Source organism: Geotrypetes seraphini, chromosome 3 (genome assembly GCF_902459505.1).
Source record: "Geotrypetes seraphini chromosome 3, aGeoSer1.1, whole genome shotgun sequence".
Classification (NCBI taxonomy): Eukaryota; Metazoa; Chordata; class Amphibia; order Gymnophiona; family Dermophiidae; genus Geotrypetes; species Geotrypetes seraphini.
The window spans coordinates 206802380-206827629 of record NC_047086.1 but is presented as its reverse complement, the minus strand read 5'-3'; the positions used below and the strand labels follow the sequence as shown (position 1 = coordinate 206827629).

Below are 25250 nucleotides of genomic sequence, written 5' to 3'. Positions count from 1 at the left end.
GGAGACTTACACATATACTGTAAACAGAATAGAATCAGTGGTCTTTGTCATAAAGCATATGGGGACAGACTTAAAAATCTGCATATGTATACTTGTGAAGAAGGCAGGAAGCTACGACAGAGATATTTAAATACCTTCATGGTATAAATACACAGGAGGCAAGTCTCTTTCAACTCAAAGGAAGCTTTGGAATGAGGGGGCATAGGATGAAGGTGGCAGGGCACAAACTGAGAAGTAACCTGATGAAATATATATATATATATATATATATATACACAACTGTATATATGACAGTAGAGAAATTTGCGCAATTTCAAGAAATTGCTGAAGAAACATTTGTTTTGCAATATGAAATACAGTGGTACCTTGGATTACGAGCATAATCCGTTCCAGGAGCATGCTCGTAATCCAAAATGCTCGTTTATCAAAGCGAGTTTCCCCATAGGAAATAATGGAAACTCGCTTTGATACGTTCCCCCCCCCCCCCCCCCCCCGCGTGATCCGGCACCCCCCGTGAGAACAGGCCCCCCCCACTCGACCAACTTTAACTCACCCCCCCCCCCGTCTGGCACCGGCACGAGAACTGCTCCCCCCGCTTGCAAAGGCCCCCCCCCACTCGAATCGGCACCCCCCGCGAGAACAGGAACCCCCCCACCCGACCAACTTTAACTCACCCCCCCTTTGGCACCTGCACGCAGCCCACAAGTGCCAGTGCCGCTTGAAGATCTCCTTCTTCCCAGTCTCTGCCGGCTTTGAGCATGCATCTGTGCATGCTCAAGCACTTCTAATTCTCCCTCTCGCCGAGATTGGAGGTGATAGAGAAGTACAGAAGATCTCTAAGGAGAGAGGAGGAGATGACATGTTTGGGCCAAGTTATGTTATATGTGGTCTTATATCCCTGCCAAATCCTCTCGAGTTGGATTTTGAGATGGGAGTTACAATTAAAGGGGAATAAGTTATATGGTCAGTGAGGGTCAGGAATGATTCTTAAGTTAAAAAGACTAGGGGGACACTTGATGAAGTTCCAGAGTAATACTTTTAAAACCAACAGGAGGAAGTATTTATTTTTTTTTACTCAGAGAATAGTTAAGCTTTGGAATGCATTGCCACATGATGTGGTAAGAGCGATTAATGTAGCTGGTTTAAAAAAAGGTTTGGATATGTTTCTGGAGGAAAAGTCTATAAACTGCTGTTGAGACAGACATAGGAGAAGCCACTGCTGGCCCTGGATCGGTGGCATGGAATGCTGCAACTCGTTGTTATTTTTTTGCCAGGTACTTGTGACATTGATTGGCCTCCGTGAAGATGGAATACTGAGCTAGATGGACCTGTGGTCTGACCCAGTGAGGCAATTCTTATATTCTTACATGGTAGCAATTTACAGTCATGGATCAGAAAAAGATAGATTTATAGATCTGTTACCTAATAGATGGATACTTTGTAACATACTTTAGTAGATGTGGTTAGAAATGAGTTTCATATGTTACATATTTGCAATTATAGTGGTAGATTAGAGAATGGTTTTTAACATTCCATCCTGGTTTTCTAAAAGACTAACAGATTGTTTGCAGTCTTTATCTGCCTTCATTTTTCTGTCTCTGTGTTCTTGCACCTGGAAAACAAGGAAGGGGACCGTACGTAGCTGCCATTTTCATTTTGGGGCAATATTTGTGCAGGATCACTGAACAGGCACAACATTTTTCATCAAGCAATATTAAGTACTAGTCTTTAAGCATTAACGGGTGCTAGAATAGATGTGTGTCTGTCTTTCTTTCTTTCTCTCTTCTTGGCCGTTGTCTGTCTGTCTTTCTTTCTTTGTTTCCCCGGCTGTCCACCACCACCCTTTGCTTGCTCCCCCTGTCCATCAGTAGCCCTTCTCCCTTCCTTTTACCTCCCCCTGTCCAGCAGCACCTCTTCCCTGCCCCCCTGTCCAGCAGCAGCCCTTCTCCCTTTCTTTTACCTCCCCCCTGTCCAGCAGCACCCCTTCCCTGCTCCCCCTGTCCAGCAGTAGCCCTTCTCCCTTCCTTTTACCTTTTACCCGGTTTTCGTGGTGGTCTGCAGTGGTTTCGGGGTCGCAGCATCGTGGAAGAAAGGCAATGTTAAAACCTCCGCAGACTCCTACTGATGGGGAAACTGCCCACACTCTACTGCGCATGTGGAAACCGCCGAACAAAACAGTCGCACTCTCCTTCTTCTGCCTCCTTCTGCCCCACATGCCGCAAGCCGTCCCACGCGACTCATATCGAATTTGGCACGGAAGCAGAAATCACAGCGGCAGGATCACGTCGTTTCAACAGCGCATGTGCGGGTAAGGGTTTTATTATAGAGGATTAGTGCACATCGCCAATCACACAAAGGGTGAGGGGAAACTATTTCTAAGGAAAGAACAATGAAGGTTCTGGGGATAATACTGGACCAAGGCCTAACCATGAAAGACCAAGTGGGCTCTCTAGTCAGAAAGGGTTTTTTTTTACTCTCTGGAAGGTCTATTAGAGCACAGTTCTTCAACCGCCGGTCCGCGGACCGGTACCGGTCCGCAGGAAATTTTTGCCGGTCCGCGCAGGACCGGCAAGATTGACTCATTTGAACTTCCTGCCGGTCCGCGCAGGACCGGCAAGATCAGCATCGGAAGCGTGCGCTGGGCCGGAGAGATCTTGGGGAGCCTCCGACAGTGGCTTTCTCCCCTCTCTGCAGCTCTCCTTTACTTCCCAGCGCAGCGATTCACGAAGGCAGCCTCGGGGCTTTTGCTGAGTCGCGGCTGCCTCTGATGATGCAACTTCCTCTTTCCTCAGAGGCGGCGCGACCCAACAAAGGACCCGAGGCTGCCTTCGTGAATCGCTGCGCTGGGAAGTAAGAAGAGCTGCTGGGAGGGGAGAAAACCACTATCAGAGTCTGGGAAGCTGCTGGGCAGGGGAAAAAAGGGACAGCTGCTACTGGAAAGGGAGAAGGAGAGATGCTTCTGGGAGGGGAGGAGGGAAAGGAATCTGGGAAGCTGCTGGGCCAGGAAAAAAAAGGGACAGCTGCTACTGGAGAGGGAGAAGGAGAAGGAGAGATGCATCTGGGAGGGGAGGAGGGAAAGGAATCTGGGAAGCTGCTGGGCCAGGAAAAAAAAGGGACTGCTGCTACTGGAGAGGGAGAAGGAGAAGGAGAGATGCATCTGGGAGGGGAGGAGGGAAAGGAATCTGGGAAGCTGCTGGGCCAGGAAAAAAAAGGACAGCTGCTACTGGAGAGGGAGAAGAAGGAGAGATGCTTCTGGGAGGGGAGGAGGGAAAGGAATCTGGGAAGCTGCTGGGCAAGATAAAAAAAGGGACAGCTGCTACTGGACAGGGAGAAGAAGAAGGAGAGATGCTTCTGGGAGGGGAGGAGGGAAAGGAATCTGGGAAGCTGCTGGGCAAGGAAAAAAAGGGACAGCTGCTACTGGATAGGGAGAAGAAGGAGAGATGCTTCTGGGAGGGGAGGAGGGAAAGGAATCTGGGAAGCTGCTGGGCTAGGAAAAAAAGGGACAGCTGCTACTGGAGAGGGAGAAGGAGACGGAGAGATGCTTCTGGGAGGGGAGGAGGGAAAGGAATCTGGGAAGCTGCTGGGCAAGATAAAAAAAGGGACAGCTGCTACTGGAGAGGGAGACGGAGAGATGCTGCTGGGAGGGGAGGAAGGGAAGAGAGTTGGACAGGAGGAGGAGGGAAGGGAGAATGAAAAAAGGAAGGAAACAGCTGGCAGAGAGATTAGAGGAGGGGAAGGGGAGACACAGGCATGAGAAAGTAGAGAGACTGATGATAGGAAGGGGTCAGCAGAAAAATAAGCAGAGGGACAACGATGATAGATCTGGTGTAGGAGAGATAAAAATGAAGAGAGCAGTGAAGCTGGAATGAATCATGTAAATAGGAGAGAGGGGCACAAGCTGGATGGAAAGGGGAGAGGGACATAGAAAGAAGACAGATACCATATGGAAGGGGGAGAGGACAGATAGTGGATGGAAGGGGCAGATGCTGGATTGAAGAGACAGAGAGGGCATACGCTGGAAGGAAGAGAGTGAAAAAAAGATTGAAAGCAGAAACCAGAGACGACAAAAGGTAGAAAAAAATAATTTTATTTCTATTTTGTGATTAGAATATATCAGATTTGAAATATATATCCTGCTAGAGCTGGTGTTAGACATAACTGGGGACTGCAAAACCCAGGCAGTGCTTCTTTAGCTTTCAACTGGCTTAGGGCGCTCTCTGACCAGGGGGCAGTTGCCCTAGTTGCACTCCCCTAAAACTATTCCTGTCATGTGTTACTTCAGTATTCTGTTAGCATGATATTTCTGTGTAGCATTCTGTAATAATTTGGCTTGTTCAGTTTTCTTGATAGTAGAGGGGATATATGTGAAGGGGAGGGGAGACAGGGGTTTTGTTGATCCTTGCTCTGAATTATTTGTATTTATAAAATGACAATTCTACAGAATATTGTTTCTTTTTATACTTTAATAAAATACATTCAATATAAAATCATAACTGAGGCTTGTGTGGATGGGATCAGATGATTTGTGGGGACCGAGCTTGCGGAGATGGGGCGGAAACGGGATTTTTAAATTTTAGTCCTAGTAGTTTGCCGGTCCACAAAATAATTATTTTTTTTCTGCCGGTCCACGGGTGTAAAAAGGTTGAAGAACACTGTATTAGAGCATACTTTAACGCTTCATCATTCAGAATTCTCGTACAATCCCTAATACTAAGCCATCTCGATTATTGTAACATCGCCCATCTGGCAATCTCCCAGAAGAACATGCAGAGACTGCAACTGGTGCAGAATGCGGCGGTCAGATTGATCCTTGGGTTGAAGAAGTCAGATCACATAACCCTTTCCTACCGACTCCTGCACTGGCTGCCAATGGAGGCACGTGCGAAGTTCAAGCTGGGATGCTTTTGCTTTAAGGTACTAACCGGTTTAGCCCCTCAATATATAACTGACCTCTTCCACTTCTCAACCAATAGACACAAGAGAGGTACGCACCCGAAGTTCATCTCCCCACCGGTTAGAGGATGTATCTTCTCTCTTACCAGGCGGCATTATGGGGCAAAGACTTGGTGAATTTAGGAAACACCTAAAGACATACCTGTTCTCGAAATACCTAGGTAGCGAATCTGCACAATCTCCCACCTTAATCCCCCCCCATCACAACTGTTCCCTTAAACTGCATAACCACTATTCTTCAACTGTGTAAGTTCTACTCTATTTGTAGCACCTTTCTAATCATTGTAAACCGCATAGAACTTCACGGTCCTGCGGTATATAAACTGTTATTATTATTATAGCCCTACTAGGCTTTTAACTCCTGTCTCCCATTCACTTCTAAAGTACCCATGTCTGTTCTATCATTCCCTCTATGAGAAATTCCAGTTTGCCTGTTTTAATTAGATTGTAAGCTCTAATGAGTCAGGGACTGTCTCTTAACGTGTTAATGTACAGAACTGCATATGTCTAGCAGCGCTATAGACATGATAAGAAGTAGTAGTACTGGGCAGACCACAAGGGAGACACATGGAGGCAGTTAGGGACAGCAGATTCTCATCAGAGGAGAAAATTAAGAAAACAACATCTCTACACTAGAAAACTTAATTTTCCGTTGTAGCTCCAACCTTATGGAACGCCATGCCACCTCAACTCTGCCCTGAAAATTCACTCGATAAAGTCAAGATTAAACTAAAAATGTTTTTATTCCAAGATGCATACCATAGCATTTAAATATTTCCTCTCCAACAGCTAGAAAAAATAAAAAATAAATAAATATGAACTGCTTTTAAGAAGCGATCCCCTTTCCTGATGTTTATATCCTCCCCTCCTTCCTAACTTTCCCCTCCCTCTTCACCCTCAAGCTCATGTTCGTATTTGTAATTTGTCCATTTAATGTTTCCCATTTAATGTTTGTCCATTTCCCTTCCCCCTTTCATTTTTAACTTTGTAAATCGGCCTGGTGCTCATCGATGGTCGGTACTTTAAAATTAATTAAACTTGAACTTGAAACTTGAAACTCTGTTTGCAAGCAATGACCGCAGTACTTAAGACTTTGCTATCCAACTGTGAGTGTTAATAATCAAGAACAAAAAAAAAAAGAGTCTTGTATTGTCTAGAAACAGATTTTTTTCTGAAATTAAAAATAAATATATCAGCAGTAAAAATATAAATTCAGCATAAATAAGCAGATGCTCAGCCATCAAAGTTTGAGTTGAGAAACTGGCAAACTGAAAAAGAAAGGCTCTCCAAGGTACAACTTGTAAGGTTCCAATTGCCTCTTTTGAAAATGTAACATGATACCATGGATAACATGAGGAAGAACTTAGCAAAGCTTGAGGAATGGTCCGGAATTTGGCAGCTAAGATTTAATGTTAAAAAATGCAAGGTCATTCATTTGAGCTGCAAAAAAAAAAAAAAAAGAGGAACTGGTACAGCTTAGGGGGGTGAAGAACTTTGGTGTACGAAAGAGGAGCGGGACTTAAATGTGATAATCTTAAGGCAGACAAACAAGTAGAAAAGGCGTTGCTGAAAGCTAGAAGGATGCTTGAGTACATGAGGAGATGAATTGCCAGTAGGAAAAAGGAAGTAATGATGCCTTTGGTGAGACCTCATTTAGAATATCGTGTACAATCCTGGAGACTGTACCTTGAAAAAGATACAAACAGGATGGAGTCGGTTCAGAGGAAAGCAACTAAAATGGTTAGTGGTCATCATAAAGCGTATGGGGCCAGACTTAAAGATCTCAATATGTATACCTTGGAGTTAAGGAGGGAGAGGGGAGATATGATAGAGACATTTAAATAAAAAAATTCCAAAAAATGTCACTCACCAGCAGTGGGCAACCTCTCTAAGATCCAACATTGAAATTCCAAAAATGGGTGGAGAAAAAGCCTCAAAAACGTTTTTAACATGCAGTTATTCTGTGCCGTTGTGCACGTTTGAAGCTGGTGTTAAACTTTCTGGCTGTGGAAGCTGTTTGGTGAATTTCTAAAGACGAATATTGTGACTGTTGGAAGCTTTTTGAGAATCCCTGAAGAAACCAAATGTGTTGGTGAAACGAGGGCTTGTTGGAGGCTTTGTCTCTGTCGTGGACTTGACTGTGTACTGTGAGAGTTTTTTGTCTGCCGCTGAAAAAAGAAGTAGTAATTCTTACCGGTGGATTTCCTCCAGTTCCGTCCTCTGGCGCCAGAGCGAAGTATTTTGCTTCCTTATTCAGCGATGTTGCATCTAGAACTTTATATTTCATATATTTATTTATAAAAAGTTTAAAAAGTTTTTACAGAAAAAAAAATATATATATATATATTTATATATATATATATATAGGTGTCAGGTCAAAAGCGCGCCGGGACAAAGGCACGCGCAGACAATTGAGCGCAGCGCGGAGGCGCGTGCTGTAGAAAATTACTGTTTTTACGGCTCCGACGTGGGGGACGTGGGGGGGAACCCCCCCACTTTATTTAATAGAGATTGTGCCACGTTGTGGGGGGTGTGGGGGATTGTAACCCCCCACATTTTACTGTTTTTAGGGAAAAAGTTAAGTTTACAGTAAAATGTGGAGGGTTAAAACCCCCCACACCCCCCACAACGCCGGCACGATCTCTATTAAGTAAACTGGGGGGGCTCCCTAACAAAACCCCCTGTCGGAGCCCCTAAAAACTGTAATTTTCTTCGGCGCGCACCTCTGTCTTGCGCTCAGTTGTCGGCGCACGCCTTTGTCTTTCGACGAGTTGTCTATGAACCACATATATATATATATATATATAAAAGAATTAAAAATACTGTGCACAGTAGTGGGGTTTCCCCTTTTAGATCTTTTTACATTGTGATGTGGGTGTGAGTTTTTTGCCTGTGATAAGAAAAGAATGCCAGCTGTGAATCATCAATGATTGCTGCATGCTAAAAACATTTTTGAGGCTTTTTCTCCACCCGTTTTTGAATTTCAATGTTGGATCTTAGAGAGGTAGCCCATTGCTGGTGAGTGACATTTTTTGGAATTTTTTGGTTTTACTGTCACTACTTTTTTTTGATCTTGAGAGACATTTAAATACCTACATGGCATAAATGAAAATGAGGCGTCTCATTGAAAGGAGGCTCTGTAATAAGGAGGCATAGGATGAAGGTGAAAGAGGACAGACTAAGAAGTAACCTCAGAAAATACTTTTTCATGAAAAGGGTTGTGACTGGTTGGAATGACCTCCCAGTGAAGGTGGTGAAGACAAAACGTAAATCTGAATTTTAGAAAACTTGGGACAAGTACGTTGGATCTTTAAGGGAGAGGAGGGAATAGTAAATGCGGTTCATAGACAATGGCGCGCGCCGACAATTGAGCGCAGTGTGGAGGCACGCGCCGCACAAAATTACAGTTTTTAGGGGCTCCGACGGGGGGTTTTGTTGGGGAACCCCCTCCCAGTTTACTTAATAGACATCGCGCCGGCGTTATGGGGGGTTTGGGGGGATGTAACCCTCCACATTTTACTGTAAACTGAACTTTTTCCCTAAAAACAGGGAAAAAGTTAAGTTTTCAGTAAAATGTGGGGGGTTACAACCCCCCACACACCCCACAACACGGCACGATGTCTATTAAGTAAAGTGAGGGGGTTCCCCCCCCACACCCCCCCATCAGAGCCCTAAAAACAGTAATTTAGAGCGGCGCGCGCCTCCACGCTGTGCTCAATTGTCTGGGCGCGCCTTTGTCCCGGCGCGCTTTTGACCTGACACCAGTAAACGCACCAGAGACTTTTCCATTCTATGGAAAAAAAAAAGACACCAACTGATTTTTCTCCACCAAAATTCAAATTGGTGACCAATGGACTGGCCTGTTCCCAATCAGGTCAGTGGACCTACTATTTACAAAAACAAACTGCGGACCTCACAGCATACCCTGAAGAAAGCCACAGCATGATGGCTGAAATGTTGGTTTCTTCCTGACAAGATGCAGCGAGACCCGTAAACCTGCAACAAGTGGGATAGTACCTTGTAGATGGCATGGTTAGGCAGACTAGATAGACCATATGGTATCTGCCTTTGTTTTTCTCTGTTTCTTAAGTAGCAGCATTAGAAATGACGCTCCACCCATGCACTTCTACAATCCGTTCTCATTATTCATGCTTCCGATGTGCGATTTTGCATATCCGCGGTTGCATCCATTGTGACAGATATTCCCCATTTGCGCCACTGTGTTTGCATAGTCACAGACAAGCAAAACATTCGCAAACTTGGTGCCTCATAAAACGAGCTTGCCTCGCTGTATGAGCGCCCCGCCCCCCCGTGATCCGGCATCCCCCCAGCGATCTGACATCCCCCCCCCGCTCGCGTTGCCCCCCCCTCCACCGCGATCCTTCTTCCCTCCCCCCGAGCAGTCAATGACACCCTTTACCCGACTTGGCACCAGTGCCGGTGCCCGAAGATCCTCCCTCTTCTGGCGCGGCCTGGGCTGGGCGGTGCGTCGGAGATCCTCCTTCTTTTGGTCTGGGCTGGGCTGGACTGGCTTTGAGCATTTGCGCATGCTCAAAGCCTTCTGGTCTCGCTCTCAATCTTGGAGAAAGCGAGACCAGAAGGCTTTGAGCATGCGCAAATGCTCAAAGCCAGTCCAGCCTAGCCCAGACCAGAAGAAGGAGGATCTCCGACGCACCGCACAGCCGCGCCAGAAGAGGGAGGATCTTCGGGCACCGGCACTGGTGCCAAGTCGGGTAAAGGGTGTCATTGACTGCTCGGGAGGGGGGAAAGTAGGATCGCGATGGAGGGGGGGCAACGCTAGCGGGGGGGATGCCGGTTCGCAGGGGGGGGAGCTGGATCGCGGGGAGGGGTTTGGAACAGCGTCGGATTCCTCAAGGGGGGGGGAGAATGGAGCAGCACCGGTAGCCTCGTGGGGGGGGGAGGAGGTGGAACCAATCAAAGCAGTTTCCCTTACTTCCTATGGGGAAACTTGCTTTGATATACAAGCAATTTGGTTTACGAGCATGCTTCTGGAACGAATTATGCTCGTAAACCAAGGTTCCACTGTATATCTAGTACCGCCACTGTGAAACGATAGAACAGGTGACAGAAGAAATCAGTTTGTGCACCCCACTGAAAACTACAAACAAACACACAAAGAGCAAAACAGCAACAGTGAGGCACCAGGGATAAGTAATTATGTGGAACTGTGTCTATGGCAAAATCACACTTCTATAATACTTTTAGGCCCCCTTTTATGAAGCCACGTTAGGGGGTTTTTTTTATCAGTGGCCGCTGTGGTAAAAGCTTTGACGCTCACAGAATTCCTATGAGTGTCAGAGCTTTTACCACAGCGGTCAGCGATAAAAAAACAACCCTAATGCGGCTTCTTAAAAGGGGGCCTAAATTGACAGCTTCAAGATATCTCTTCACTGGACATCCTTCATCTCCAACAGGTAAACGACATAAAAATAAGCTGATTTAAACAAACAAAAAAAAAAAAGGATTACAACAAATAAAGCAACTCTTTGAAATGTATAATCTCTCATGCATACTCCCCTCGTGTGAAAACACCACAGATTTCATCTAGGAAACGTTTATATCCACAAATTATAAAAAAAGATTTAGGAGTCTAAAACATTATGTTGTCTCTACAGACTCTAGAAACCTCAAATACAGTTATGCTCTAAAAAAAAAAAAAAAGTTTTCTACATTATTTGTTTTTGAAAATCTCTAGACTAGAGTTCACTGAATGTCACATTTACCATTTTAATGGGTTTTGCTTGTTTTTATTTTTTTATTTATTTAATTTTATATACTGTTCTCCCAGGGGAGTTCAGAACGGTTTACATTCATTTATTCAGGTACTCAAGCATTTTCCCTTTCTGTCCCGGTGGGCTCACAATCTATCTAATGTACCTGGGGCAATGGGGGGATTAAGTGACTTGCCCAGGGTCACAAGGAGCAGCGCGGGTTTGAACCCACAACTTCAGGGTGCTGAGGCCGTAGCATTAACCACCTCGCCACACTCTCCCCCACAAACAATTTTCGCACCTACTAGCTGACCTGTGCTTTATCTGCGCTGGGGATTTTCTGCAAATGAGTACTCTATTAGGATTTTTCCTCCCCTTTTACAAAACTGTAGCGCAGTTTTTAGTGCTGATCGCGGTGGTTAACAGCTCCGACGCTCATAAACTTCCTATGAGCTTCGGAGCTGTTACCGCCGCGGCTGGTACTAAAAAAAAAAAAAAAAATGCTACGGTTTTGTAAAACGGGGGATTGGGGTTTACAAATTAAAATGTATGCCCAGACGGGAATCGATGCTGAGAGTTTGAAACTGAACTAAATTTTGATGGTTAAGTCTGATGCCGGTGGAGGCCCACTGTGAAGCAGGTTCTAGCGATTTCCACTACTGGTTCCTTTATCTGTGGTTCCTAATTCTCACATTTCAGAGTGTTTTAGCAAGACTAAGGCCTCCTTTTACTGAGGTGCACTAGCCGTTTCAGCGCGCCCTAAATGCTAACGCGTCCACAGTCTTATAATGGGTGTGTTAGCGTTTAGCACGAGTGTATATTTAGAACACGCTAAAACGCACAGCGCACTTTAGTATAAGAGCAACTTCTGTTTGCAAAATATTTTCTTATCTATGCATATCTGTTATCCTGTATTTATCTAGCAAATCAAAATGCAAGAATCAAGTTACCCATAATATAGGCAGGGCTGGTTGCCTAGGGCAAGGGGTGGCATAAAGTAACAGTCCAAGCAAATGATGGGCCTTGACATTCGCACAAAGAACTATCCGCGTGTCCTTTTAGCTAAAGGGAGGGTAGGTAGAAGTAGAAACATAGAACATAGAAAAGTGATGGCAGAAAAGGGCCAAGGCCCATCAAGTCTGCCCACTCTATTGACCCACCCACCATCCTAACTACCCTGTGAGAGATCACACTCTGATGTCCCATTCCCTCTTAGAGATCCAACATGAGCATCCCATCTGTTCTTAAAATCTGGCATCTAAAAGTATATCCCCAGAGGTATATATTCAGACCACAGGAGGGAGGCCAGCTAACGCCTGTGGTCAGGCACTGAGCCCGAATATTCAATTCTAGGTCATTTACGTTGACTGGCATTGAATATCCAGTCTATCTCTGGCTGGCACAAACTTAGGCGGCTAAGTCAATTTTAAGTGCCAGCTGGTTAAGTTACAGTGACCAAAGATAGACCAGCTATTTGTGTGGCCTGATTGGCTGCTAAACCTGGCCTGTCAGCACTTAAAACCAGTTAAGTTTTAGCTGCTAAACGCTAATATTCAGCAGAGATAGCCAGCTCTCACCTGCACAAACACATTGCAACATATATCGAAACTGATTGAGGATCTAAGTGCATGGTCGCAACGAATCTTCCTCAAACTATACAAAGAGAAGATGAAAGTGCTCTTGTTCGGCGACCACAACTCACTACCACACTCAGAGTTAACTCTATCCTCAGGCGAGAAACTAACGATAAACAAAACATTGAAGGTACTAGGCATGGCACTCGACTCTGATCTTGCCATGGAAGAGCAGATCACCTCACTGGTCAAAAAATTTCTCTTCAGACTGAGACAACTGAGGACAATAAGATCAGCTAGCTTTAGGATAGTAGCTCAGGCAGTCCTATTTCCATATCTAGACTACTGCAACATCCCAATGAAAGGTCTTAAGTGACTGCAGTTACTCCAGAACACAGCAGCTAGACTGATCCATCGCAAGACCCGATTTGAAAGGGCCAGCCCACTATTGGCAGAGCGACACTGGCTGCCAGTTAAGAGCAGAATCCAATTTAAGTCGCATGTATAGTCCACACTCCAGAAGGCTATATATGGGGAATACCCGACCAGACTAACTTCTGCCATTCAGGTCACACATTCTTTCTACAACTCAAGAACAACCCAGCGCTTCCCTCTCCACACCAAGTCTGGAGAAAATCTCTCTTCGAGTCCATCTTTGAGTTCCAAGGCCCCAAAATTTGGAACTGCTTCCCAACCTGTTTACGCCAGATCCCTTCCTACTTTCAATTTAGGAAGGCATTAAAAACACATCTCACTGTAGTCCAAGACTTAAGCTCTATACTGTCTGATTCATAATGTTCCTGTTTTGAATCCTTATTAATCTTATGTAAGCCACAATGATGCCTAATAGACAATTGTAGAGTATAAGAAACAATATGGTCTGGTATCTCCCGCTGAATATTAGTGCTTAGCCGGCCAAACACTATTTAACCAGCCAGGAGCCATTCTGGCCAGTTAAATAGCGCTGAATATTGGGCAGTCAGATTCTATAAATGTTGTGCAAATTTCTTCACGAAAAACTGCACATTATCCTGAGATGCGCACACAATTAAGCTGGCTAATGAGTCAATTGGCGCCAATAACTGGGCGCCAACAATCAACCGTCAACGTTAATTGGCAACAATTTAAATCTGCATGTGCATCTCGTTGAGCGCTATTCGACAAAGATCTGCGTGTGAATCTTATGGCATGTAGCTCAAAGGGGGAGCATGGCTGTGGGAGGGGCACGGACGTTCACTCAAGATGCGCACAGTATTACTGAATTTCAGGGGATCTGTGCCTAAACTACGCGCCAGGATGTGCACCAGGTTTTGTTTGGCTTATATCCTGGTACCCAGAGTTTAGCGTGGGAATGAGGCCCTAAGCGCTGTTCCATAAACGGCACCTAACTCAGAGCACGGTTTATAGACGGCGCTCCATGAGGATTTTTCCCAGCTCCATTTACTGAATCTAATCCATAACATTTCTACAGGATTACATAGTAACACAGTAAATAACGGCAGAAAAAGACTCCCGTGGTCCATCCTGCTTGCCCAATGAGGGGACCAGAGCCCTGCCCACCACTCCTTGTAGGCCCAGGTCACCCATATTTAAAATGCCGGCTATGAAGTCACCACCATGTCAACCATATAGGCAGCCAAACATGATGGGGATGATAAGAAGAATACTGCCAGCAGTAAAGCACATATCAGTCATGTTGCCTTCCCCTACCCCCTAGACTGCACAGTCCCCCCCCCCCCCCCCGCTCGCAGTATGTGACAATAAAATGATCAGCACGCAGGAGTTGTCCAACATTCACCTATCTCTCACCACGTGCAGGATACAGACTGTAAAAGTCTGCCCAGCATCGGCCTCCGTTGCCCCAGTCTGGATTTGGCTCCCCCTATGGGAATGGTGTTGTAGGGCAAAATCTCAGTGGAGGAAAAGAGGAATAAGACTAATTACCCTTGCAGCGGACATTGTAATCCCCATCTCCCCACCCATCTGAGGGCACAAACCACACCACACCCTTGATGTTTGGGCCACGGTCTCTTTGGTCAACATACCATAAGCCTTTACTGTGGCCAATATTTTAACCAGCAGATCCCTCATCCATCCCCAGGTTCTCCTCTCAAGCCGGTATCTGGGAAATCACTCTGCCACAGCCCCCATCAGCTAACTGCCTTCAAGGGCCGCGATTTCAGTGGTTACCAGTCAACTAAGCAGGAAGTGCATGCCACCACCCAGCGTGCAACCCTCTTCCCCAGGGCCACGTCTCACTGCTGCTGGCTATTCCTTAACGCCTATTAAGCCTGTTTTTCTGCCATCTGAGATCTAACACAGCCATTATAACAAACCATGCTGGGTGGGAGCGAAGCTTGTAGCGAATCAGAGACATTGCTGGGGAGGGCTTCATTGGCTGGGAGGGTGTAGATGGACTGGAGTAGGTTTTAACGGAAATTTCGGCAGTTGGAACCCAAGCACAGCACAGGGTAAAGCTTTGGATTCTTGCACAGAAATAGATAAGAAGAAAAAAATTAAAAAATTTAAATTGAATCATGTTGGGCAGACTGGATGGACCATTCGGGTCTTTATCTGCCGTCATCTCACAGAGCTACTGAACAATCCCCCAGCTGCTCAGACATCCCCCCCTCCTAATATACTTTTCAAAAATATACCTAATATACTTTTCAAAAATAAGCCCCAGACCAATTGCATAGTAAGGGTGAGAGGCGTCCGGGGCAGTGGCGACCCTCCCCTGCCCCTCTCTACCATGAGTGCCCCTACCCTCCCCCATCTGCACCTCTTTAACTTTCTCAGCACGAGCAGCATCATGAATTCGCTGCCCGCATCCACATCGTTTCTCCCTCTGATGTCACTTCCTAGGCATGGGACCCGGAAATGATGTCAGAGGGAGTGCCGATGCTGGCACAAGCCGCAGGTTGGAGTTGCTGCTCGTGCCAGCGAAGAGCTAGAGGTATGGAGGGGGGGGGGGGGAGCGTGGGAAGGAGCGAGAGGTGGATGGGTGCCCAGACCCTTATTGGGACGCTTATCCTAGTGGTTAGAGCAGCTGCCTCAGTAGCCTGAGGTTTTGAGTAGAGAATGATATGGGGACAAATTTTTCCCCGTCGCCCACGGAAACTCATTTTCACATCCCGTCCCTGCGAGTTCTTTTCCGGCCCCATTCCTGCAAGCTCCATCCTCATCTGCCCAAGTCTCAAACACTTTAAAATCATAAGCATTCGAGGCTTGTGTGGTTAAGGCTGAGCCTTGGACAGCGACAAAACTCACGGGGACGGGATGGGGAACCAGAGTTCCTGTGGGGATGGGGACAAATTTGTCCCTGTGTCATTCTCTAGTTCCGAGCTCAATCCCACTGCAGCACCTTGTGACTAGAGGTCTGCACGAGAACGGGAATCGCGGGAATCCCGCAGGTCCCGCGGGAATCCCCCCATAACCCACGGGACTCCAAGGGGATCCCCCCTCTGGCCAACGGGACTCCCACGGGGATGGAAGGCTTTGGAAGAAGGGTTCGTCCATATAATATAATGGACACATCAGCCTTAGTAAAAGAGGGGGTTTATAAGTTAATTACCTGAACAGAAAACAAAAAAAGGATTCCACCAAAGAGATTCCACAAGGAAAACAGCAAAAGAAACTGTGGAATTGATGATCCTGACAGAAGTAATTGCTGCTTTTTATGGGGCGGGCGGGGATGGAGGTAATTCCTTGCGGGGATGGGTGGGGATGGAGAGGATCCTGACGGGGATGGGTGGGGACGGAGAGGATCCTGGCGGGGATGGGTGGGGACGGAGAGGATCCTGGCGGGGACGGGTGGGGATGGAGAGGATCCTGACGGGGATGGGTGGGGATGGAGAGGATCCTGATTGGGACGGGTGTGGATGGAGAGGATCCTGATGGGGACGGGTGGGGATGGAAAGGATCCTGACGGGGACGGGTGGGGATGGAGAGGATCCTGACGGGGACGGGTAGGGATGGAGATGATCCTGATGGGGACGGGTGGGGATGGAGAGGATCCTGGCGGGGACGGGTGGGGATGGAGAGGATCCTGATGGGGACGGGTGGGGATGGAGAGGATCCTGATGAGGACGGTTGGGGATGGAGAGGATCCTGGCGGGGACGGGTGGGGATGGAGAGGATCCTGATGGGGACGGGTGGGGATGGAGAGGATCCTGATGGGGACGGGTGGGGATGGAGAGGATCCTGATGGGGACGGGTGGGGATGGAGAGGATCCTGGCGGGGACGGGTGGGGATGGAGAGGATCCTGATGGGGACGGGTGGGGATGGAGAGGATCCTGGCGGGGACGGGTGGGGATGGAGAGGATCCTGATGGGGATGGGTGGGGATGTAGAGGATCCTGGCGGGGACGGGTGGGGATGGAGAGGATCCTGATGGGGACGGGTGGGGATGGAGAGGTTCCTGGCGGGGACGGGTGGGGATGGAGAGGATCCTGATGGGGACGGGTGGGGATGGAGAGGATCCTGATGGGGACGGGTGGGGATGGAGAGGATCCTGATGGGGACGGGTGGGGATGGAGAGGATCCTGGCGGGGACGGGTGGGGATGGAGAGGATCCTGATGGGGACGGGTGGGGATGGAGAGGATCCTGATGGGGACGGGTGGGGATGGAGAGGATCCTGATGGGGACGGGTGGGGATGGAGAGGATCCTGGCGGGGACGGGTGGGGATGGAGAGGATCCTGATGGGGACGGGTGGGGATGGAGAGGATCCTGGCGGGGACGGGTGGGGATGGAGAGGATCCTGATGGGGATGGGTGGGGATGTAGAGGATCCTGGCGGGGACGGGTGGGGATGGAGAGGATCCTGATGGGGACGGGTGGGGATGGAGAGGTTCCTGGCGGGGACGGGTGGGGATGGAGAGGATCCTGATGGGGACGGGTGGGGATGGAGAGGATCCTGATGGGGACGGGTGGGGATGGAGAGGATCCTGATGGGGACGGGTGGGGATGGAGAGGATCCTGATGGGGACGGGTGGGGATGGAGAGGATCCTGATGGGGACGGGTGGGGATGGAGAGGATCCTGGCGGGGACGGGTGGGGATGGAGAGGATCCTGATGGGGACGGGTGGGGATGGAGAGGATCCTGGCGGGGACGGGTGGGGATGGAGAGGATCCTGATGGGGATGGGTGGGGATGGGTGGGATTTCTGTCCCCGCGCAACTCTCTACTTGTGACTGGGCAAGACACTTAACACTTCATTGCCCTAGGTACAAAATAAGTAAACTATAGAAAAAGCAGTACACTCCCCCCTCCGCATTTGCGGTGATAGGGGAAAAGCATAGCAGCGAATACCGAAAAACCGCGAATGTTATTCAAGGTTTTTTGGTAACACACCCCTAAAAAAGATTAAAAACCGTGAATAACCTAACATAATTTGCTCCGGGAGCAGCGATTTCCTCCGTACAACGCCGGGAGAAGCGATTTCTTCTGTTCCACGCCGGGAGCAGCGATTTACTGTGATGTAAATTTGGGGGTGGAGCCAGAGAATGAAAAACCCGTGAATAATCGAAACCGTGGTTAACAAAACCGCGAATACTGAGGGGGAAGTGTATATTAAGACCCATCCCCCTTTACCTCTCCACTAGGGGGAAGGGACAGGATCAATGCCATGTTATGGCCATCTGAGGGATACCAGTCCCTCACCCACCTCAACCCCAGAAATTTACTGATTAAAAATGGGTGGAAAAATACCTTTTAAATTTCCTCTATTCTACAATATTTTCTCTAAAATGTGTTTGCATGATGTGAGAGGGTTGGTTTTGTGGGGTTTTTTTTTTAAACTGATTGGGAAAAATAAAGGAGTGCAGAAACAAATAACAAGACAAGTAAAGGGTGGATTACTGCAGCTCCCAAAGGAGGAATGCTTAGGAGACAGGGAGAGGCCAAAAGCATAGGCTGTTTAGGAAGAAATAAGATGCGTTTCTAGAAGGAGAAAGTGGCTTAAAACGACAGCTGGCAGGAGAATTTGCTGCCTGCATTTCTATCCTTAATTGTAGGGAGGGTTAAGAGCTCAGGCAAGGGGTTTGTCCCCTCATCATCGCTTTGACACTTGCTCCCTTCAAAAGACCTTATTATGCTGATGAGGTGTGGAAATCCTCCATTCTACTGAGCTTGACAAGTTAAAATGGTGATCACTTCTGCCCAGGGGCCTCTCCTTTCTGTATCCTAAAGTTCAGGTCAAACCTCTGCAAAAAAAAAAAAAACAATCTCCCAAGAGGGAAGCCAGCAGAAGGCAAACAAGGAAACCTCTGTGCCAGATGAAAAGACTCCACCTCCTCTCCCACCCCAGGCCAAGATCAAGTTATCCTCTCCTCACACAGTCGACCTGTTTCAGCTCCACAACATAGCTCAAGCAACCACAAATATGGCAGCAAAGCCCTCGTCATTCGAGCCTCAACCTTCCTTCCACAGAATTTGTGGATTTCAAGTGCTGTACTCTGGCCTCTACCGCAAAGCCTTAGCTAAAGAACACATCAAATTCTTATCCCCCACAATCAACAAGTTTTGGATGGTAACAGCATCCCACAAGCTTCAAACTTCTGTAGGTTTGTTAAACTAAGGTAGGGTGGCTCCAGGATCAGACCTGGGTTCGACTCCTACTGCATCTATGGACTCCAATATGGGAGTCACTCAAGCTCTATAAACAGCACCAAAAACATAGGCGCAAAGGAACACTACACTTAGTACATGTCAATCATAAGTTACCGGTAGGTGCTGTTAATAGAATTGCAGCTAATGGCGCTTAAAAGTGGACTTAGCACCTGCAGGCATCCTAACTTTAAGCACACCCTATGTGTCAGGCAGAGAATGACACGGGGACAAATTTTTCTCCGTCCTCGCAGGAACTCACTTTCCCGTCCCATCCCCGTGAGTTCTTTTCCTTTCCTTGCCCTATTCCTGCAAGCTCTGTCCTCATCTGCACAAGCCACATTTTAAAATCATAAGTAACAACATACTAGAGCTCAGATAGTGATGTCATAATGCCTCATTCCACCAATGCCTAAGCTCTGTCCTCATCTGCACAAGCCTCAAATACTTTAAAATCATAAGCAACAACATACTAGAGCTCAGATAGTGATGTCATAATGCCTCATTCCACCAATGCCTAAGCTCTTTCCTCATCTGCACAAGCCTCAAACACTTTAAAATCATAAGTGTTCGAGGCTTGTGAGGTTAAAACTAAGTAATAGGTCCCCTAAAAACTAAAAAAAAGGAGGGAGGAAAACCAAAAACAAATGTCCTAGGTGAGAGGGATGAGAAAAGGCATCTAAGCTAAAGCAGGAGTTTAAGCGGGTGAAGCCTAACTTGAGATAATAATTTTCCAGTCAATATTCAAAGCAATTTAAGCTGGGGGCTGGGTAAAATGCGGACATCGCAGACCCCAAGGGCCTCATGGATCATAACCGCACACCCTTAAAAATGTGCTCACCCTGGGGGTGAGCGGGATCCGTGAGGTTTGCGGGAGTTAAAATGAGTATCTCTGCATTACTCATTTCATGGCTGCTTTCTAGTTAAGGCTGTTGCGCTTTAGCTTCACGCGACCCGTGGAGCCTCCAGGCAGAAGGCATTTGGGACAGCGGGGTGCAGAAAAGCTGGGCACAACAAAAGGGAGAACTAGAGTGAGACTCCAGTATTCAGTACCAGCAATCCCAACCACCAATTGAGATTGAATGTCTCACGTGTAACTATGTTTTCCTGTAGGGGCCCCCAGGAATGGAATCGGCTGCCTTTGTACATTAGATAGTAAAGCAATTTAAGAAATTACTGAAGAGGCATTTATTTTGCATGATGAAATATGGGCATTAAGAAACTTGCATTCGTGAAAACTCTGGTCACTTACCTTGTTTGTTTTATATGCATTTTATGGTTTATTTTATTATGTATGTTAATATTGTGAGCCACCTTGGGGGAAAGGCGGGTTATAAATAAAAATTTATTTTTTTTTTAAACCAACAACAGAAAAGAAGCCAGCAAAGGTAGAAGTTAGAAAGAGGATCTCACGGACCCTTCAGAACTAAAAGCGCATGGCCTTAATAAGAAAGTGACGTGGGGTCTGCAGAGATCCCTGTTTTAACTCCCTCGGACCTCGCAGATTCTGCTCGCCCCTGAGGTGAGCAGATGTTTAAGGGCATGAGGTTAAGATCTGCGAGGTCCGTGTTCTACCAGGTCTCTTCAAGCTGTTTTCTCTGGGACAGTTGTCTCAAACTTGCGGGCCGGGGGCCACATGCGGCCCGCCAGGTACTATTTTGAGGCCCTCGGTATGTTTATCATAATCACAAAAGTAAAATAAAACAGTTTCTCAATTATGTGTCTCTTTAGCTGTAAATTACAATATTATTATTGAGACTTAGCCAAAAGGAAAGGTTTTTAAACTATAAAGAGTTTTACCTCATGCAAAATTGTCATTTCTTTAATAAGACATTAACTATTTTTTTCTGAGGCCCTCCGAGTACCTACAAATCCAAAATGGGCCCTGCAAAGGGTTTGAGTTTGAGACCAGTGCTCTGGGCTATCTGCTGATATTCAGCAGCGCTTTACCTGGAGGCAGAGTTGGCACTTGCGCGGTTCAGTGAATATTCAGGTCATGACGGCCTACATTAAGCGGCCAAATCGGACCACGTAAAACTTTGTGCAGCGTCGCTCAAATGGTTGATTGCTGAATATCACAATTAATCACACAAGGGGATAATCAGCTGCGCAAACTCTGTCATTTAATGCCAGTGCCTGGCCCGGCTATAAAACCACACTCATTGCCGCTGACTGAATATCAGCCCTTTCGAAGCCAGTCTGTTATCCGGACATCAGTGGACAAGCGGCAGTTTTATAAGGGAGATCAGATGGAAACCAATAATGCTGTGAATTTTACAGCCCCAGAGAACGTTACAGATTTAGGGCTCCTTTTATCAAGGTGCGCTACGGGGGTTAGCGCGTCGGACATTTCATCCCGCGCTAAACCCCCGCGGCAAGCCAAAATACTAATGCCTCGTCAATGGAGGCGTTAGCGACTAGCGCGGCAGGCGGTTTAACGCGCGTTAAACCCCCCCCTACCGCACCTTGATAAAAGGAGCCCTTAGTAAAATTCTTCTCCCAGTCCATATTTCTGCGATCTGAGATTGCGAATCTTGAAAATGCCACCTGACGTACAAGGGCTAAAGACTCACAGTCACAATCTGGAGCTGTGATTTTCACCCCCATCTCTTATTTTCATCACTTTCTTGTTCTTGTAGTTGTTATGATGTGTTCTGGGAAAGGATGCTGTCTTTTAAAACTTCTACATTTTCTCAAACCTTAAAAAAAATGCATCCAGTTATTTCTTTGAGCATAACTTGGACAGTACAAGAAAGTCCTTATTTGAATTAAATCTGTGCAATTGACTACCTTGCTCCACACCCCCCCCCCTGACAAGAGGTGAAAAAAAAAAATGCTGGGATTATTCCATTGTAAATCACAAGGTTTACAAGTCTTGGAAAGTGAAGGTATTGGGGATTACAAATCATTTAGATATACCCAGAAGCCTGTAGAACTGAAAAGGCAACAGATACCAGGCATAACTCAAGATCTGACACTGACCTGACTTTCTCTTTCATAACCATGCCAGCTTTGGCATTTATAACAAAAAAAAAAAAAAAAGAAAATCTCTCCATTCAAGAAACACTGCCATTTTCCAAATGAGGATATTAAGTTTATTAATCATCAATTTACATAAATAGTCTCCACCCCTTTAATTCCATTGCCTTTTTCTGTGAGTGCAAAACGCCAGAAAAACAAACCCCTTACTCTCTAGTTGTCAACAGCATGAACACATACAAAAATATCAAAAGCACTAACTGAGCTACAATAATAACAAATAACGATTAAAATTTCACCAGATACTACGAAGCTGGTGGGGTTGTTGGTGAATTATTCTCCTTCAACCTTCCAGCAAAACATGCTGGAAGGAACTAGCTTGAAGCCAGAATGTCTGAGAAAAACAAGCAGCGCCAGCACCACCCACCATGCCAAGCGTCTCCCTAGTCTGACTTTTCATGTTGACCAATAAAACAAACGGCACTGAGATGTGCCGAATAAACGCAAAGTTTCTGTGACAGAACTCTGATTGCGATTTACAAGTTATTTTCTTCTCCTGGTCGAGTTCCTCCCCCCCCCCCCAAAAAAAAAAAAAAAAAAAAAATATGTCTAACCACACTTTTATCTACAAACTTCAGAGGCATATTTACTGCTGGAAATCAAACATTTGGAACACCACACGGAATTGTGCCTTTTCCCCTCCTCTCTCTGCCAAATAAAATTTGGAACACTGCATAAACAAGTCAAGTAGGAAGTAAATACGTATTCTTATTTCGGGGGGGGGGGGGTGAAATCGCGCTTATCCGGATCGAAACAAAACAAGAACCAGGAAAAAAAAAATGGAAAAAGACATTTTAAGATAGTGTATGCGGATCTTTCTACAGAGCAGATATAGAAGCTATTAAACATAATTGGTATATTACATTGTTTATCATTACTCATTGTATGCACACAGACGATTACATGCAAACGCTTTATTTGGCTAGCAATATCTGAGATACAATGATCCCACGATTCCATTTTTTTTTTTTATAATACATCAACTTTTATCATGAATTAAGGGGTGAATGATGACATTTGTAATGCACATAAGAGTAGCTTCCAAACAAGAAGCATAGACTAAATAAAGCCTTAGGAAACCAAGCAGAGATACTGTTGCAATAAAATATTCTCCGATTTATGGCGGGGGGGGGAGCATTTTGACACGCAAATTTGGGATAAATGAGGTGAAAAGCATGGAACACAGTAAATAAAGGAGGGGAAGGTAGGGACAGACTGATGTTCAGGAAGACATGGACACTTTTTTTTTTTTTTTCTTGCTGCACAACTTTGAAACTTATTTTTCCTACCTTGTTTTGACAACACAAACGCTTCTTGCTTCTGCACTTGAGAGATGATAGAACTTCTGTCCATCTAAGAGCTACAGATCCAAGGCTGGTCCTGTCTCTCTCTGTTGGGTTTATTCAATTTCCCCCACCTTAGACCCCCCTCCCCCTTCCTTAGTCTGCAAAATCAGATCGAGGGGGGAAAAAAAAAACCAAAACAACCCTCGCTCTTGGAAAGGGGGGAGCTGGATTTTGTAAAAGGCAGGTCCCCGTCTTACAGTTGGTCCAACATGGAGAATCCAAGCTACAGAAGCAAAACAACAGAGGAAATGGGACACGGGCGGTTTCAAGATCCCCCTACTATAGATAAACAACCCATCCCCAGCAGCTCTTCTTAACCAGAAATCGGCATTCTTCCTGCATTCCCGACCTGGCTGGGCTATGCAATGTTGGCGAAAGGACTCAGGGTAAGGCAAATGCGGGACTTTTCATTTTTATAACCCCCTTTTTCTTCTTCTTGTATTTTTTCTTCGCAAAAAGTAAGCATTGTTTTTGCAGTCTAGGGCTGTACAAGGGGGCGCCTTGAAACTGCCCTTCAGCTCTGATTGGCTGGCAGGGCAGTGGGCGTATAGAAAGGGCGGGGTTTGAGCGGGCACACTGTTACCTAACTGCATTCCAGTGTACTGTCTGCCTTGTATTTAAGGCATTACTATGCGGGGTGGTTCTTTCTCACTACTCTCTGACTTGTTTTTTTGTAGCAGTCCTGTAGATGACAGTACGTTCAATTCCCCGAGCTTGGTTGGAGACACGGGAGTGCACTGAAAGGGAGCTATTAAGATGGGGAAGGGAGGGCTCTTTAAGGCAGATGCATATGATATTAAAGATCTAAAGTCCTGCTTTGCAGTTTGTACCTGGAAGGGGGGCTGACATCAAGGGTGGTCCATCCCAAAGAAGGAGTTTTACCATCTCAAAGTCTGAGATTTCTGTCCCAGTGCTTAATACTTCGTGCAGTTTTTCCCACTCAGAGTATTGTATTGCTTTGCAAATTAAATGAACAATACAAACTGATAGCTTTCTTTGGTTTTATTTCTATCATTATTTGTTTACCCTATATGAAAAATGGATAAAGAACAACACAAAGCGAAACTCGCCCAGTCGTCAGAGACTGTCAAATAACTCGGGGAGGGCTGAAAAGTTCTCAGCCCAACCAACCAACTTCCTGAATTCCCAGCGTTCTTTTGCCACTGTAGCTGAAAAGAGTGTTATCTTATTTCTTTAAATGCCTATTTGCAGAAATGAAATTCTATTATTTTGACATTGATTCAGATCATTGATTGAACCATATCTAATTCTCTTCTTCATCGGGCTGAGAACTTTTCAGCACCCCCCTCATACTCTCCTCCCCCCAGCCAGTGATGATCATTGCTATAATGGTGGCCTTGCTACCATTACCTATCACATCAAATCCTGTGTTCCACTGAAGACTAGGATGGCATATCTACAAACAGGTGCCTCCTTGTGGATGTTCTGCCTATTCTAGAAAAGCAACTAGGCACCCAGATTCCATTATACCGGGTGGGCCACGAAAAAATAGCCCGCCTCTAATACCAGTGGCAGAAAGATGGTGTTCTCCCTGGAACAGCGAAATAGTGATTGTGGAAGGCTATAGACGTGAACGGGGTCCACTTCCACCATCTATTGTAACTTGTGGGTAAGTGAATAAAAACAATCCACTTGCTCGCTCATCTTGTCATACTATCGCCGGAGGTGGCCTACTTTGCTTTGGCCCACCCTGTAGAATACTAATGTATACTTGAAAGATATTAACATAGAACAAAATCTTTTCCAGAGAAAGGAAAATGGTAAAACCAGAGGACATAATTTGAGGTTGAGGGGTGGTAGGCTCAAGAGCAATGTAAGGAAATTCTTCTTTACGGAGAGGGTGGTGAATGCCTGGAACGTGCTCCCGAGAGAGGTGGTGGAGAGGGAAACGGTAGCAGAGTTCAAAAAAGCGTGGGATGAACACAGTAGATCTAGAATCAGAAAACAATAGTAAATAGTGAAGAACTAAGACCAGTAC

The 25250-nt window shown here is 46.2% G+C and overlaps 1 protein-coding gene across 2 annotated transcripts in view; it reads right to left on the bottom strand.

Annotated features, from left to right (window-relative positions):
* CTDSP2 (CTD small phosphatase 2) overlaps positions 1 to 23598 on the bottom strand; it is a 116192-nt gene extending 92594 nt beyond the window's left edge. The window contains exons 1-2 of one of the 2 annotated variants that reach the window (XM_033939038.1): positions 23195 to 23309; positions 21440 to 21565 (exon numbers count right to left, since the gene is read on the bottom strand). In XM_033939038.1, the coding sequence (XP_033794929.1) occupies positions 21440 to 21473 (34 nt within the window). In that variant the 5' untranslated portion in view covers positions 21474 to 21565; positions 23195 to 23309. Of the gene's footprint in view, positions 1 to 21439; positions 21566 to 23194 lie in introns of both variants that reach the window. The other variant, XM_033939037.1, reaches the window with a different exon arrangement.
* Between the last annotated feature and the right edge of the window lie 1652 nt (positions 23599 to 25250).